Below are 14,909 nucleotides of genomic sequence, written 5' to 3' on the forward strand. Positions count from 1 at the left end.
CACAAACAGTTATATACCCAACGACAGGACAACAACTCAACCAACAACGACTTCCCTCTCCCATAACCTTGGAATTGTCAAAAAGAATCTCGTCCTTTTCGTTAAGATTCATATTGTTCATTATGATCCAGATTTTAATATACTGAAACCGGCCAGCGGCGACTTTTAGGTTATAACTCTCTTGAATAATATGTCAACTTTTTATCTTTCCTAGTTTTCAAGCATCACCAATGACTTCTTCACTGGAGATGCCAACATGGTTCTACATCGCCTTCATGATAATGGCTGCCATGGCGGACGATGAAGTCGACCGGTCAGCCATCGCCTTGCCGGGCTGCTCGTATCAATGCGGCGAAGTCGAGATTCCATACCCATTTGGACTCACTCCTGAATGCTCCCTTAATGAGGCATTTCTCGTCACTTGCAACACCTCGATTCTTCCCAACAAGCCGTTCGTCGACAACATTCCAATCATGAGTGTTTCGGTGGAAGATGCCGATTTGGTTATCGAAAATCTTGTGGCTAATTATTGTTTTGATGGCAAAGGAAATATGTCTGGCCACAATGAAACGCTTCTTAAGTTTGACAAGTTCACGATCTCAACGAAGAACATCTTCACCGTCGTTGGTTGTAGTACTGTTTCAATGATCGGAGGCATCCTCCAAGATGATGAGGATTACTTGTCGGGTTGTGCATCGTTTTGTAGTAGCTATCGGAATATGCCGAACGGGACGTGCTCCGGTGTCGGGTGTTGCCAAATGACAATTCCTAGTGGATTGAAACAGGCAAGATTTTTGTTAAGAATATTTAGGATAAGTATCTTTTCATTTATTGTTCTTCCCATCTACTTTTAACAGTAAAATTATTGTATGAGAATTAACGAGATTGAATTAAATAGATGAATTTGACGGTGGAGGGAAGCGATGTGACGAACGGTTCGGATATATTTTCGTGTGGGTACAGCTTCTTGGTGGAGGAGGGTGAGTTCAGGTTCTCGCCGGCTTATGTTCCACACTTCCCGAACGCCACAGTGCCCATGGTGTTGGAGTGGTCCATCGGCAATGAGTCGTGTGAGGCGGCTGCGGGCAGCCAAGGGTTTGCGTGTCAGGGAAATAGTAGCTGCCTGAACCCTGGCTTCATGGGGGGCTACCGCTGCAACTGCTTGCAGGGATTCACTGGGAATCCTTATTTGCCACATGTTGGGTGCCAAGGTACGTCAAGTTTTTTTTTTTTTTTTACTTTAATTTTTTTAATTAAAAATATTGATTTTAATTCTTTTATTTGGTTTATTTGGTTGGTTCGAGTTTAGAAGTTTTGTCCAAACCTTAAACCGTAGGTAAATGAGCTTGGTCTAATGTTTTATTGACATCAAATTCCAATCTGGTGGGTGTAGACATGATTTTAACGAACGGGCATACGATATCATGGAGCATCCGTCGAATGTCTTATTGACATCAAATTTGGCAAGATTTCATACTTCATATGGACGGATTTGACTCCAAAACCGCATGTCCAAATTCCCTCTAAAAACTTGACTTTCGAGGTTAAAGCTCAGGGTCCTACACGACCTTTCAACAGATCTATCTCTTACACTTATGTCTACTCATTGCCCCCTATCTTCAATGCACACATTATATAACATGCTTCACACGTTCAATTAAGCAACTTAAATTTGTATGTATGCTTAGATATTTTCTTATTCGGCTCCTTGTAGGAAGAAAAGAAAAGAAAAGATTGTGATAACTTACTCTTATGTATTGGTTTGTTCAGACATAAATGAATGTGATGATCCAAATGAAAACGAGTGTAGGGATATATGTATAAATACGGTAGGAGGTTATCGATGTGAATGCCCAAATGGATACTCCGGCAGTGGCAGAAAGGATAGCAATGGCTGTGTTCCCCGCCGCCGGTTCCATACTCTCATATTACTTTCTGGTATCACATTCCCTCTTCCAACCTCTTCTTAAATTATCACTAATTCATGATAAAAATATTAGATAATAACAAATGATCACTAATTCAACAATCACTGTCTTAACGGCAGGTATCGGGCTGGCAGTAATGGGCGTGCTAGTAAGTTCGTCCTGGTTCTACATCGGCTTCAAGAGATGGAAGCTCATCAAACTCAAAGCTAATTTCTTCGAACGAAACGGCGGATTAATGTTAGAGCAACAGCTTTCCATCCGCGATGAAGCCAACCAAACTGCAAAGATCTTCACCGCAGAGGAATTACGGAAAGCCACTAACAACTACTCCGACGACCGAATCGTCGGCAAAGGTGGCTTCGGAACCGTCTACAAAGGCATCCTCCCTACCGGCGCCGCCGTCGCCATCAAGAAATCCAAGGTTGTCGACAACGCTCAAAACAAGCAGTTCATCAACGAAGTCATCGTCCTCTCGCAGATCAATCACCGCAACACAGTTAAACTCTTAGGCTGTTGCTTGGAAGAAGAAGTTCCTCTTCTCGTCTACGAGTTCGTCTCCAACGGTACGCTCTTCGATCACATCCACAAGCGAAAATCGCCGCGGCCGATTCCTTGGAAGATCCGCCTTAAAATCGCATCGGAAACCGCTGGAGTTCTCTCCTATCTTCACTCATCGGCCTCGATTCCGATCATTCACAGAGATGTGAAGTCCACGAACATTCTCCTCGATGAAAATTACACCGCGAAGGTCTCCGATTTCGGTGCTTCGAAGTTAGTTCCCTTGGATCAGGTCGATTTGAACACAATCGTGCAAGGAACTCTCGGATACCTAGATCCAGAGTATCTGCAAACCAGTCAATTAACAGAGAAGAGCGACGTGTACAGTTTCGGCGTTGTTCTCGTGGAATTAATGACCGGAAAAGTTCCTCTATCCTTCAGCCGATCGGAGGAAGAACGGAATCTGTCGATGTACTTTCTAATTGCTCTGAAACAGAATCGGGTGAGAGAAATGTTAGACAAAAATTTGGGCGGCGATGTGGAGTACGAGCAACTGAAGGAAGTCGCGAGCCTTGCGAAGAGGTGTTTGAAAGTGAAAGGGGAAGAAAGGCCGACAATGAAGGAGGTGGCTGCAGAGCTTGAAGGGTTGTTTCATATGGCGTTTGGTCATCCATGGATGGTTGATGATAAATCTCCATTAGTTGAAGAATCAGAGGTTTTGTTGAGTGGAGAAAAGGAGAATCAGAAGGACGATGGTGTTGATTCTGTTGGTCGCGAGGTTGCATCTGGAACTGAGTGTACGGAAGGGAGTAACCGATATGATAGCTTTCCCACTAACCAAATCATACCAAAAGCAGATTCTGGGAGATAATTTTGGATCACTTTTTAAGTTACTCACACACCATAGGGGAGTTTTTAAACTTTTAATCTATCTTTAATTTTGATCTTGTCACTGACTTTTTATTAGTGATGAACACTTCACTATATACCCGTTATGGATGTTGTTCTTAGATTCTCTAGTCAAGATTAGTAGAAATCTCTTGAGTAGACCAACATAGAGTCAAATATCATTAAGGAGGCAACGATTCTCGTGCCTACACCACTTATTTGTTTATATGATTAATTGTTCAATTGTTCATAAAAATCTTGATCGAGAATTATTTAACATAATATAGTCCGATCCTAGAAGTATTCAGTTTGGTGTTTTCATAAATCCTATTCTCTTAGGCATTCTCCAAATGAGCCCTACAACAAGAAATTGGATTTTCTAGACATTCTACAAATTTTTTTTTTTTCTTTTTTTTTTTTTTTTTTGCATTTTCTAGATTCATTCTCATCTAAATTAACCTTCGATTTCTTCAAAAATTATAGATCTCCTCGTGACAATTCTATAGCTATAAGAATTATCAAGAATTGTCATCTATGCTAAAAGATGTAACCACTTGAAATTAGTTTTTTTTTGTATCGGTGGTACTTGACAAAAAGGGAATAATGTCTTTCTTATTTCGACCTTTCTTTCCAAAGAGAACAGACAAGAAAAAATTTCACTTCGGAATTCTCAATTGTGAAAAGGTAAAAAATGGATATGGATACGTGTGGTGGCATTTATTTCTCTTTTTAACCCTACGCTGCTGGTGTCTTTTTACACAAGATGAACATAGAAGTTTTTGATACCTACTACATTTTTTTTCTCTTTCCGCTTAAGTAGCCCAACTCTAAAGAAAAAACATTATTGATAGTCCAAAATCATACATATTGATAGATATAACTATTGTTATTTGATCAATAGATAGATAAACTGAAAAAATCATAACTATACTTAACAATAAAATACTCGGAAACGACCACATACGTCGAAGGTTTTTGGTTGCAGTCGGAAAAAGTAAAAATACTCGGAAACGACCACATACGTTGAAGGTTTTTGGTTGCGGTCGGAAAAAGTAGACGTCTCACTCCTATTAAGATAGGAATTGGAAGTGAGATGAAAGGTATGATCCGAAGAAAACGGAGGGGACTAAACGGGAATAAGAGGGATCCACCGAAGAATAAATGATCACTTTAAAAGGAGAAGCTATCAAATGATAAAAGTTCTCTTTGATTGGTCTCTCCTAGTTCTCTTTGATTGGTCTCTCCTATAATAAATATCTTTTATATTTTCAATATATCTAAAATTACCAAAAAAAAAAAAAAAAAAAAAAAAAAAAAAAAAAAAAAAAACTTCGAATTCTGGATTTGAAACAATAGATGAAGAGTATAAAAGAGAGGAAATGAAAGAAGGAAAAGAAAAAAAGAATAAAAACGATGATTGAAATATAAATTTGTTCAAACCAATCTTAATGATGAACCAATGCAAAACCAATCTTAATGATGAACCCAATTCAATCATTGCATTGGTTCGAGTTGTTCCGAATAAATGTTTATTTATTTTCAAACATTTTTTACTTAAAATTACTTTCCAAAATAAATAATCTAAAAAATAATTATAGAATAAATAAATGTGTATATAATTATATCACAACTAAAAATATATTTTTTAGAATTAAAAATTTGTTAAATTTGAAGGAAATAATATTTAAAAAAATTAAAAATTAAAAGCTTCACAATCTATCTACATTATAAGTAACATAAAAGTCAATTAGTTTAGAAAATGATTATCATATCTAACCTAATAATTTTGAACTTCATGCAAAAGTCCACATCAGGTCTACTTACAAGTTCTATATATATTGTAAACATCTTCTCTAGCATTCGTTTTTTATTCAATGATATAATTTCTTGTGTAGACCATCATATTTTATTAGATTGCAACTCATGATTGCCATCTCAACTCCTTAAGCCACAACCTCTACTACGGGATGCAGTTAATACCAAAACATTTGAGGCAAAAACTTCATTTACATTTTGCATTTCGATACTGAAAACATAACACGATACGATACCTCGATAAACCTGTGGCAAGAAGGTCCTCCTCTTCAAGGTTGCTGCTTCCACCTACAACATGAGCAAGGCGAAGCAAGTTGAGCCATCCTCCTCTACGCATTCCTCACACGTTATGGCAACCATCTGAAGCAACGATTTCATTTCAGCATAATGTGAGCGAGGTTTTATACGGTTCGTTCTTCTGATTAGTCGGCATGTAGATGGTGCTTCTTCTTTCGGCATCGGTTGATATACCAAGTTGCATACTTCTGCAGACTTAAGCCAACCAAAATCTTGAGGCTTATGAGCATGACATAGGTAACGCCGAAGAGGAGAGGAACTGAAAGAAACCTCCATGGGAGAGGATTGTATGGAAGAAGGGCAGCATATACTGGAGTTAACACGCGAATGACCTATACACCAAATGCAACAACACTTATGCATCCAAAATTTCATTCACCAAATGCAACAACACTTTATGAATCCAAAATTTTGAACTAAAACGACCAAACATGCTCATAATCCCCAAGTAAAGATCCATTTCGGGCAGTTCAAGAAGTCTTCATAAATGTTCATGAATCTTTAGTGCACACATGACAGGAACAACATTTTATGCATCCAAAATTTTAAGTTTAAACATCCAAAAATTTGAACTTAAACGAAAAAACATGCTCATAATGTGTCATGGCAACTTTTCAATCATTAATGAAAAAGTTCTTTTTCCATTTAGAGAAATATTTGTCTAAATTATAAAATAAGCATCCTTACCACGCATGCCGGCGCAACGGGAACAAATGTCAAATTTTTCTTTGCATCTTCACATGGCATGTTAAGAGCCTAATGATGGATGTAACAACAATTGAAAAAGAGTTACATTATGTATATATGGGACAATGTATTAATGAATTAAGGAACAAATAAAAAGATAAATGAGAAAATCATGAACCTGTTTGCAAAGGTCTTCAAGAAACTCTGAGTATGCGATAGGCTTTATGCCGTTGAATTTAGCTAAGAATGAGTGCTTTATGATATCAATGAGCATTTCACAGATGAAAACCATGAGAGCGTTCTGCAGCCACCCAAAAAAAGTTTTAAGAAAAGTAGTTGCTACTAATCAATTTTCATAATAATATGTTCCAAGTAAAGATGGCCGAGAGAACTTACATAGAGAAAACTCCCAAACCAGGGACCCTCCGCCTCCAATATGTTTTGAGCCAGCACAAACAAGAGAAATGCCAAAATGTGGAATCTTTCGATTGAATCTATCAAAATAAATAACATCAAAGATGTAGTAGGATGCAAATGTTATGCTTCTATTTTACTTCTATTACTTTTGGATCTTATTTGATGGGACTTTGTTGAAGTTTCAGATTATGTGGATTTACTAGAGTTCATTTGCTACAAGACTCCTGATTGTGACTGTGCAGAAAAGAAGCTGACATACCAAAATAAACCAAACTGTGAATATTGTCTTTGCTGTAACGTTTAAACACATTGCTTTTTATCTCTGCGAAGTTATTAGACACCAGCAAAGCAAGCAAGGCGTTGTTATGAGCCACTATACAGGTGGATAAGGTAATTGCCTGAACTAATAAGATAAAAGAATGAACAAGTATGAATAGTCAAGGAGCCAAAGGAGAATCATAATATCTATAACCATGAGAAAAATTCCAGAATTCCAAAAGAAGGATATTTGAGGCAGCCACAGCGAGAACTTGATCAGAAATGAATCTTCCGATCCAGAAGCCCATGTTTTCAGGTGGAGAATTTGCAAGTCCCTCTGCTGAGTTAAATAAAGTTTGCAACACATCTCCACCAAAACTTTGAAATAGTTTATCAAATATCTGAAACAAGGGGAAAAGGATAAAGAATATTGCTATTCTGAAACAATAAAACTTTTCATAGTAATCAATAATGAACAGAAACACAATAGTATAAGCAATTTTCCCAGAGATACAAAACAACATAATGTTTGACAAACATAGATCAAAACTGCAAAAGGAAGTAACCTTTTTTCTCCAACGTCAAACTAAAACTAAAAGAATACTCTTCTTCTTGGTCGTGTCCATACCATAAGGGTCGGGGTTGGAGAGAACCCCCTCCAGCTTAATGTTCTCAAGGCTACTCATTGGAAACAATGATGGATTTGAAGGAAGTTTCAAAAGATTGGGAGGACATTAGGAATTTAGTCAAATTCAGTCTTGATCTAAGTGGTGCACTTACAGAGGTGGAACGGGTGGGCAAGCAGGGAATCGTCCCCTCTTAGTATGTTGTAATTCAAAAAGTATAACTAAATACTTATACTTCATAGTTTTTGTAGTTCAAATTTTATATATATACAAAGTTAGATGAGTTTGTCCCTCTCTACAAAAAATTATGGCTTCGCCATAGTTGTTTTCGCATAAGATTGGGAGGACATTAGGAATTTAGTCAAATTCAGTATGGGTCTAATTGATGCACTTTCCTGGGTAGCTACAGATGTGGAACGGGTGGGCAGGCAGAGAATTGTCCCCTCTTAGTATGTCATAATTCAAAAAGTATACCTAAATACATATACATTACAGTTTTTGTAGTTCAACTTTTGTATATATACAAAGTTAGATGAGTTTGTCCCTCTCTACAAAAAATTATGGCTTCGCCATAGTTGTTTTCACATTTAAACCAATTGAGGTCCTTTGTAAGCATCATGGCTCGAGGGAAGTTTTATCAATGAAAAGCATCTCCTTATTTATAACATAGATGTCTAAAAAGAGAAATGGAGAGAGGGATAGACGTGGATCCACTTTCTCAACTTTCTCAGTGTGGACATCAAAAGAAAATCCAACGAAACCCAATTGACATGAGCAAAGATGTTTCAAAATCAAACTTTTGGAAATAAAATTCTTCCATCAATTTTAATAACAAGTTACTAATGACAAAATCAATCTTCAGAAATTGCACTACTGTTGGAATCATCTAACATTCATGCAAGTATCAACATCAGGTTATAAAAGGTATCAACACACTGGTAGGAGTATTTTCAAAATCAAGCATCAAACATGATTACTCATCAAATTAATGATTCATGCATTTGAAATCTATCAAATCGATAAAGCACTAGATTAGAAGTAGGATTATTCTACACCCGATTCTCAACTAACCTCCAATACATTGTAAACAACATATAGTTTAATTGTTCCTTGACCACGAATCATGTGATAAATTAAGCTGATATCTGAAAAAGGTTTAAAATATAAAAGAAATATTAGCAACTTAAAAATGCATCATGAGTACAAATAAGACTTTTTCACATTCAACGGAACAAAATTATACTCATCTAGAAAGCATAGACACAATTTCTTGAAAAGAAACAATGTGAGGACATTCCAAAAATTCAAGTTGGAAGAGATTCTCATTGAAGGCTGATGAGAAGAATAAAAAAAAAAAAAAAGCTGAATATATGCACTTAACACCATAAAAGGGGGAAAAACTAAAAATTTCTCAGCAGCAACTAACAGGAGGAGGTAAAGGTTCAAAGGAGAATCTCTGTCTATGGTCTCAGGAGAAACAAAGAGAAGGATGAAATTGAAAGAGGCTTCACACTGAAACACAAGGCTTCTGTTTTGAGTGCTCGCAACAACAAATTTCAGCTATATTATGAGAGGGATCAAATATAATTATCTTTTTGATATTCAAAATTGCAATAAATTAAAATTTGTCATCAGTATACATGCATGTAAGTAAAACTTTATAGACACAATTCATAGTCTTTGAAAGCACTGAAGTGCAATAAAAATATTCAAATCTAAAAGTATTTTTTAATCAACTGTGACCCTGTATGTCTGAAATTGTTCCACATTTGCGTCCCAACCACTTGCGTACTAATTGTTCGAAAATAGCTTATTTTAAGAGTCTCTGCACTGTGTCTACGTTCACACTTACTCAGATACTTAAGCCACTAGTCTAATTGAAAGACAATTAATAAGAAAAGAGAACAAAGAAACTAGAATCTGAAGACATCGCATACCCGTCAATTCTAAGAGGGCAACTCCGGATGCCATTATTAAAAAACAGCCAAAATCAGATAACTCTGCTGAAGAAAGTCTTCCAAAAGTCCTGTTACGAAGGTGACTACGTAAATTTTTAAACATCATTAATTACTTTGTGTTTAAATAAGTTAGAAACAACGAGCTAATCAAGTATCTTGTTCAAGGACATGATGCTTGTTCAGGTGAGAGATATCAAGAAGGTGTTCACAATATGTGACTAAATTATTGGCTTCAAGTGTCTACAATAGTATTTTTAGAACAGATCAAAACAAGTAATAAAGCACAAAAGAAACCCGTCACACCACAAATTGCGATCAAAATGTAAGTTAGTTCTGGAGTTAGATCAAAAGAGAAAATGAATTGAAAGGCATAAATTCTTCTCTACCTACGTCTATTTTTGTTGGGAAATTTATAATGATCTATGTAGCATGAATTGTTTAGTCTCTCACTACCAAATGTAGCTTTCTGGGTACCAAGCAGCCAAAATATATAGAATATAAACATGCTAGTATTGAACAAACAATAAGATAGAAGCTCCTTCGTCCAATAATCTGATTAAAAATGAAGAATCTTGCTTTTGAGCCCGAGTCTTTGGTCATCGAAAATCATAAAATAAATTCAATTTTCTTAACAAAAAACAATCTTTCTTTGATAAATTTCATCATTGATATCTACAAGTATATATTTGCATTTAAAGGCTAGATCCCTGAATGACTTGACTCTTCTAAGGCAAATGCAATATCTGCAGTTTCATATAAACTTCACTAAGAAAGGGATGTTGAAGCTGATAACTAACCTTGTACTAAAAAGCTTCCAAAGTGTTATCAGGATCCTTGTTGGCATAACGGTTAACAATGAAAGAAATGAATCAAGGCAGACAAAGAAGCCGACATCTATGAGCTGCAACAAGTTCAAATTTAGGAGTAACTGTTGGGAACAAGACTGATCAAGCTGAAAGCTCTTACCCTCAGATTCCCAGCCCCACCCCAAAAAAATGAATGGGGGTAAATTTCATTTTTAGATAACGGAAAAACTTAATTCTATTTATCAACAAAGTATAAACTCACGGTTACAAAACAAAGTAAAATTCACTTAAACAACACTCATGACCAACATAACTGCCAAATAATTGGTTTGATTAAAATGATCAAAAAGCCAAGTCTCAATAGAACTAAGACCATGTTCATGTACTAAAAAGTTTGCAACTCTCAAATTGATAATTATGAAATAAGAGCTAAGGCTACCAATTCACATCTCCATGGCAAGCGAAAGATGGTATCATAGACTCTTTCTCGTTCTTTCTCATTGCCAAAAGTGGTAGTGATCCGCAATGAATTTCCACTAAACATTTCCTCCATGTAGGATTTAACTGGTGACTTGTCTGCAGAAAATGTATCTAAAGCGAAAGGTCAGTAATATGAAGAAAGCATAACAGCAGATGAAATAAATTGAGCCACATAGGAACCAGAGCAACACAGGTTCTGGTTAGACTCTGCTTCCATCTGCTTCAACTACATTTACTTAATATGAACAAGAATAAGAGAGAATAAGACGGAAATCAATCAAAATAGTTACAAATTGTGGAATGTGAATAAAATTTCTTATATTGTATTTATTAAAATTCTGGCCAAATTGCATTTTATCCCTAATTTTTCCCATGTACTTGGTCCCTACGTTTCAAATCTTAGAATTTAACCCAAAGTTTATACAAATAGGTCCGAACAGTTCAGGTTCCTATCATTATTTTCTGTTTGATACAGTGATAAAAAACTGAGTAGACATCTTTTTATTGTTTTTATATTATTAATATAGCATTTAAATAATTTTATATTTTTATTGCTTGTGGCAATAAATTATATATGTTCTTTGTTAATCAACTAAATTAAACACCAAAACTGTCAAATTGAACATAGTTTAATTAGTTAATGCATTATTTTTCGGTCAAAAGATCAAAGGTTCGAATCTCCATCTCCTTACATGTAGTTAAACTAAAAAAAGAAAAATTTAAATAAAACAACAAAAGAACAAAATCAAACACAAAAACAAAAATTTCTTCGTCCTCTTTTTTTGCCCAGAAAGCAACTAAAAAAACCTTCTTTCTCCATTTCTTCATTCAACAGACTTGGAAGGGGTGACCATAACCCCAGAGATAATAAAAGAGAGATCTAAATAATTACTTTGATGTGCATTTCAAGAAATCTCTGGGGTGTCAGACTACCACCAGTTCAAGCAAACCATTCATGCCTCATCTGTACTCCTGCAGTTTAGCAAGGGCTTGTCCAAACGGAAGTGCTTTAGCTTACAAGCCTCAATGATGGTCTCCTTGATTACCACCATATTTTTTATGAATCATTACAGGAGTATAACCATATCACCACAACGGACTCTTACCACACATATTATCTCATTCCAAAAGAACGTCCCTATATCATTTCATCTACATCAACAACGGATGAGCAAATGATTAACAAACAGATTCTTCTTTCTAAATGAATTCACATAGAAATGTCTGATGAAATGCTACAAAAGTTTCTCATTTCTCAACTGCATTTTAACAAGAACTACATAATTATCCCTCCCTGTTGTTTGCTAGGAGAAATAACTTCATGAAACATTCACTTTTGAGTGAAAGTCCTTTGTGCCTAATAGGTTCCATTCTCCACTTCCCTATTCCTATAAACTTTAGGTTTAATGGGGGCTTGTACCAAATCTAAAAACAAATCATCCAACCAAGTAGATTGCCAGGATAAAGCAAACTGCACAAAATCTTAACCTTCCTTCTTCAACTACTCACATCTTCTTCACAAGGAATTTTCATTTGTATCAAAATTACTGTGAACACCTTCTGCACCATCTTATACAATCCTTATTTTGGTGTTTAGTATAGTCTGTTAGTGTACAATTAAAACATCAAAAAAAGCGAGAGAAAGACATTGGAATATTCGACTTCTACTGGGGTAACAATGAACAACTGGCATGCTCATTTTAATAACAATTGGAAGAGATGTGTTCCCTCTCCCAATAAATCATATCATGCCAAAAAGAAAACCATCATGGGTTGCACTAGTCGCCAATAAGGCTCATGTCAATGAAGAATAACCAAAGTGCATGCAAGCACTCACAGATATCAAAAACAAAGAATCATACCAAAAAAAAATGGAAGCACTGCATTCGCAATTTGCAACAATTTGTACAATTAAAGGCAAACCTAAAGGGTCATAATAGATCCAGATGCACTCCATAATGGGTGGAAACGGTCAGGATTATTTTCCTAAACGATTTTTTAGTTATTCAAAAGCATAAAACAGAATCAAGCTTTCTGCATTGCTTGATTGATTTAATTTTTATGCAAACAAGAAATGTCCACTGCCATCCTCTTGGCCAATGGAACATTCGTTGAATAGCCAAGAGACTAAAATTTGCAGTGAAATATTTTACTACATCAAGAGCAAATAATGATATTCCAACAATCTACTACGTCTTCAACTAACAAACGGGCGATGCTAAGGGAATCCATAAAAAAATCATAATTAACAAGGAAAGTTCACTTACAAGGGTCCTGAGCCATGAGCCGCTTCCAGTCCAAGGACCCTGCAGTCTCCAATCTTTGCACCACATTTCCGTTCGGCTCACTTTTTTGCTTTACTCCAGAGTTCGTTTCCACGCAAGACTCCACGTTCCCATCATCGCCAAATCTTGATGATGCATCATCTCCATTCACAGTTCTTTGCCTCAACTCACCGAAAGTAAACCTCTCATTGCGCAAATTTGGGCAATCCACCTCTGTCGTCTGCCCCAACATCGATACGCTCCCTCTACTCTCCTCGGGAACAGTCAACTCCTCACAAACCACAGTCCCAGTAGAACATGTACGGAAATTCAGTTCCAACCCCAAGCGATTCGTACAAATACTACCTCTGTTTTCGGAAAGTCGCCCCAAGTCTTCGCACTTGTCAAAGACGGAATTAGAGATCATGCATTTGTCAGCGATCGGTTCCTCCGGAATTGAGAAATCCGAAGGTGCCGTCATCATCATTGCCTTATTCTTCTTTGAGCCACGATGCCGCTTCTTTTTCCGATTGGGCTTCTCAATCATATGATGCGATACGGATTCTTCGACGCCATTTGAAATTAGATCAGATTTTGAGCCCAAAATTAAGGATCTATCATCTTCAGAAGAACCGCTTCCGCGAAGCACATCGAAAGACAGCTTTCTACCACCAGATCTCAATTCCATGACTGACCAAAAAAATTTGGGAATCAAAGTGCAATTCTAGACTTGTTCCTACGTATCCCAATGAGGAAGAGCGATTGCTTTGATCTTGGAAATGGATTGTGGGATAGAAATCTAGGAATTGGAATCCAGAACAGGGACGAAACTTGGATTCAAATTCAAGAATTCATCAAATGGAGACCTAATGGGCGACAAATACTATTGATTTCGCCCTATGGGAGAATTATGGACAACAATTCCCTGCCCAAGAATCCTTCACAGACATTTTTTTTTATTTATTTTTAATTATTATTTAATTTTATTGGTTTATTTTTTTATTTCTTTTTTTGAGAAAGAGGAAATCTTCATTAATATTGTAAGCTTAATTTGTGAGAGACAGATAAGAAAAATTAACTAAAATGAAAAATTGCAATATTTGTTATTGAATTAAATAAATAAATAGTATATTTATATATTTATATATAACCAAATTTTGCTTACGTGTAATTCAAATAATTTAATTTATAATTATTTAGGAATCTATTAATTTTATTTTAATTCAATATGCCAGCAAACATTTTTATTAAAATAGATACACGGTGTTATGAGTATACACGTTGCAACTATATATGTGTCGTGACAAATTTATGCAGAAAATCATTTTCAATTATTTACTTTAATAATAAAAATAACATAGTTGAACGTCTCTTTTTCAAAGTTTAGAAATGAATGTCATTTACTACAACTTAAATGTGGAATCTCATCGTGACTTGATGATTCCATGATCTCTAATATTGTCACCTTTACATAAGAGTTATTGTCTTTGCTGGAAACATTGTTAAATGTGGTTTCAGTATTTAAAAATACTTAATAAGTGACTCGACGGTTAGGATTGAGAAGTGCAATCACGTACAATCATAGATCGTGGTAGGACCTATGTTTCATGATTATTCCTCTCTGCGTAGTTCACGCATGCACATAAACAGTTGGAGTAACGGCCACATTAAAAAAAAAAGGACTCATGAGAATTTCGGTGAGTGTCGGAATTCTCGTTTCCACTTCAGCCACACTCTCTCCCCGACCCTCACGCTGCACCAAAGACGAGACAAACACCTCCTGCCCCACTCCAGATCCCCTATAAAAAGGAATAAAGAGAGAGAAAGAGTTTGAAAGTTTTCTAGCGAGGCCAATCCCACAAACCGACGCGAAGAACGAATGAACCACGCTGCAAAAAAGACCACCGACGACTACACATACATAGGAGGTAAGTTTCCATGCCTTGACAACGTTGTTCTTCGTCGAAAATGAAATGTGGGTTTCATA

General features: G+C 36.1%; 2 protein-coding genes across 2 annotated transcripts; one reads left to right on the plus strand and one right to left on the minus strand.

Annotated features, from left to right (window-relative positions):
• Window positions 1–230: 230 nt before the first annotated feature.
• LOC111787694 (wall-associated receptor kinase 2-like) lies at window positions 231–3,503 on the plus strand. Its single transcript, XM_087121061.1, has 4 exons — window positions 231–785; window positions 899–1,203; window positions 1,715–1,938; window positions 2,048–3,503. Exons 1-4 carry the CDS (start codon window positions 231–233, stop codon window positions 3,295–3,297), a joined length of 2,334 nt encoding a protein of 777 aa, XP_086977187.1. The 3' UTR covers window positions 3,298–3,503.
• Window positions 3,504–5,150: 1,647 nt separating this feature from the next.
• On the minus strand, window positions 5,151–13,873 carry LOC111788559 (protein POLLEN DEFECTIVE IN GUIDANCE 1). Its single transcript, XM_087121398.1, has 11 exons — window positions 12,926–13,873; window positions 10,618–10,769; window positions 10,170–10,273; window positions 9,352–9,440; window positions 8,486–8,559; window positions 7,039–7,189; window positions 6,790–6,957; window positions 6,510–6,607; window positions 6,292–6,414; window positions 6,114–6,182; window positions 5,151–5,758 (listed from the first exon to the last, which is right to left on the minus strand). Exons 1-11 carry the CDS (start codon window positions 13,608–13,610, stop codon window positions 5,552–5,554), a joined length of 1,920 nt encoding a protein of 639 aa, XP_086977524.1. The 5' UTR covers window positions 13,611–13,873; the 3' UTR covers window positions 5,151–5,551.
• Between the last annotated feature and the right edge of the window lie 1,036 nt (window positions 13,874–14,909).

The sequence above is a fragment of the Cucurbita pepo genome, chromosome 2 (assembly GCF_057944985.1).
Source record: "Cucurbita pepo subsp. pepo isolate OVF chromosome 2, ASM5794498v1, whole genome shotgun sequence".
Taxonomy (NCBI): domain Eukaryota; kingdom Viridiplantae; phylum Streptophyta; class Magnoliopsida; order Cucurbitales; family Cucurbitaceae; genus Cucurbita; species Cucurbita pepo.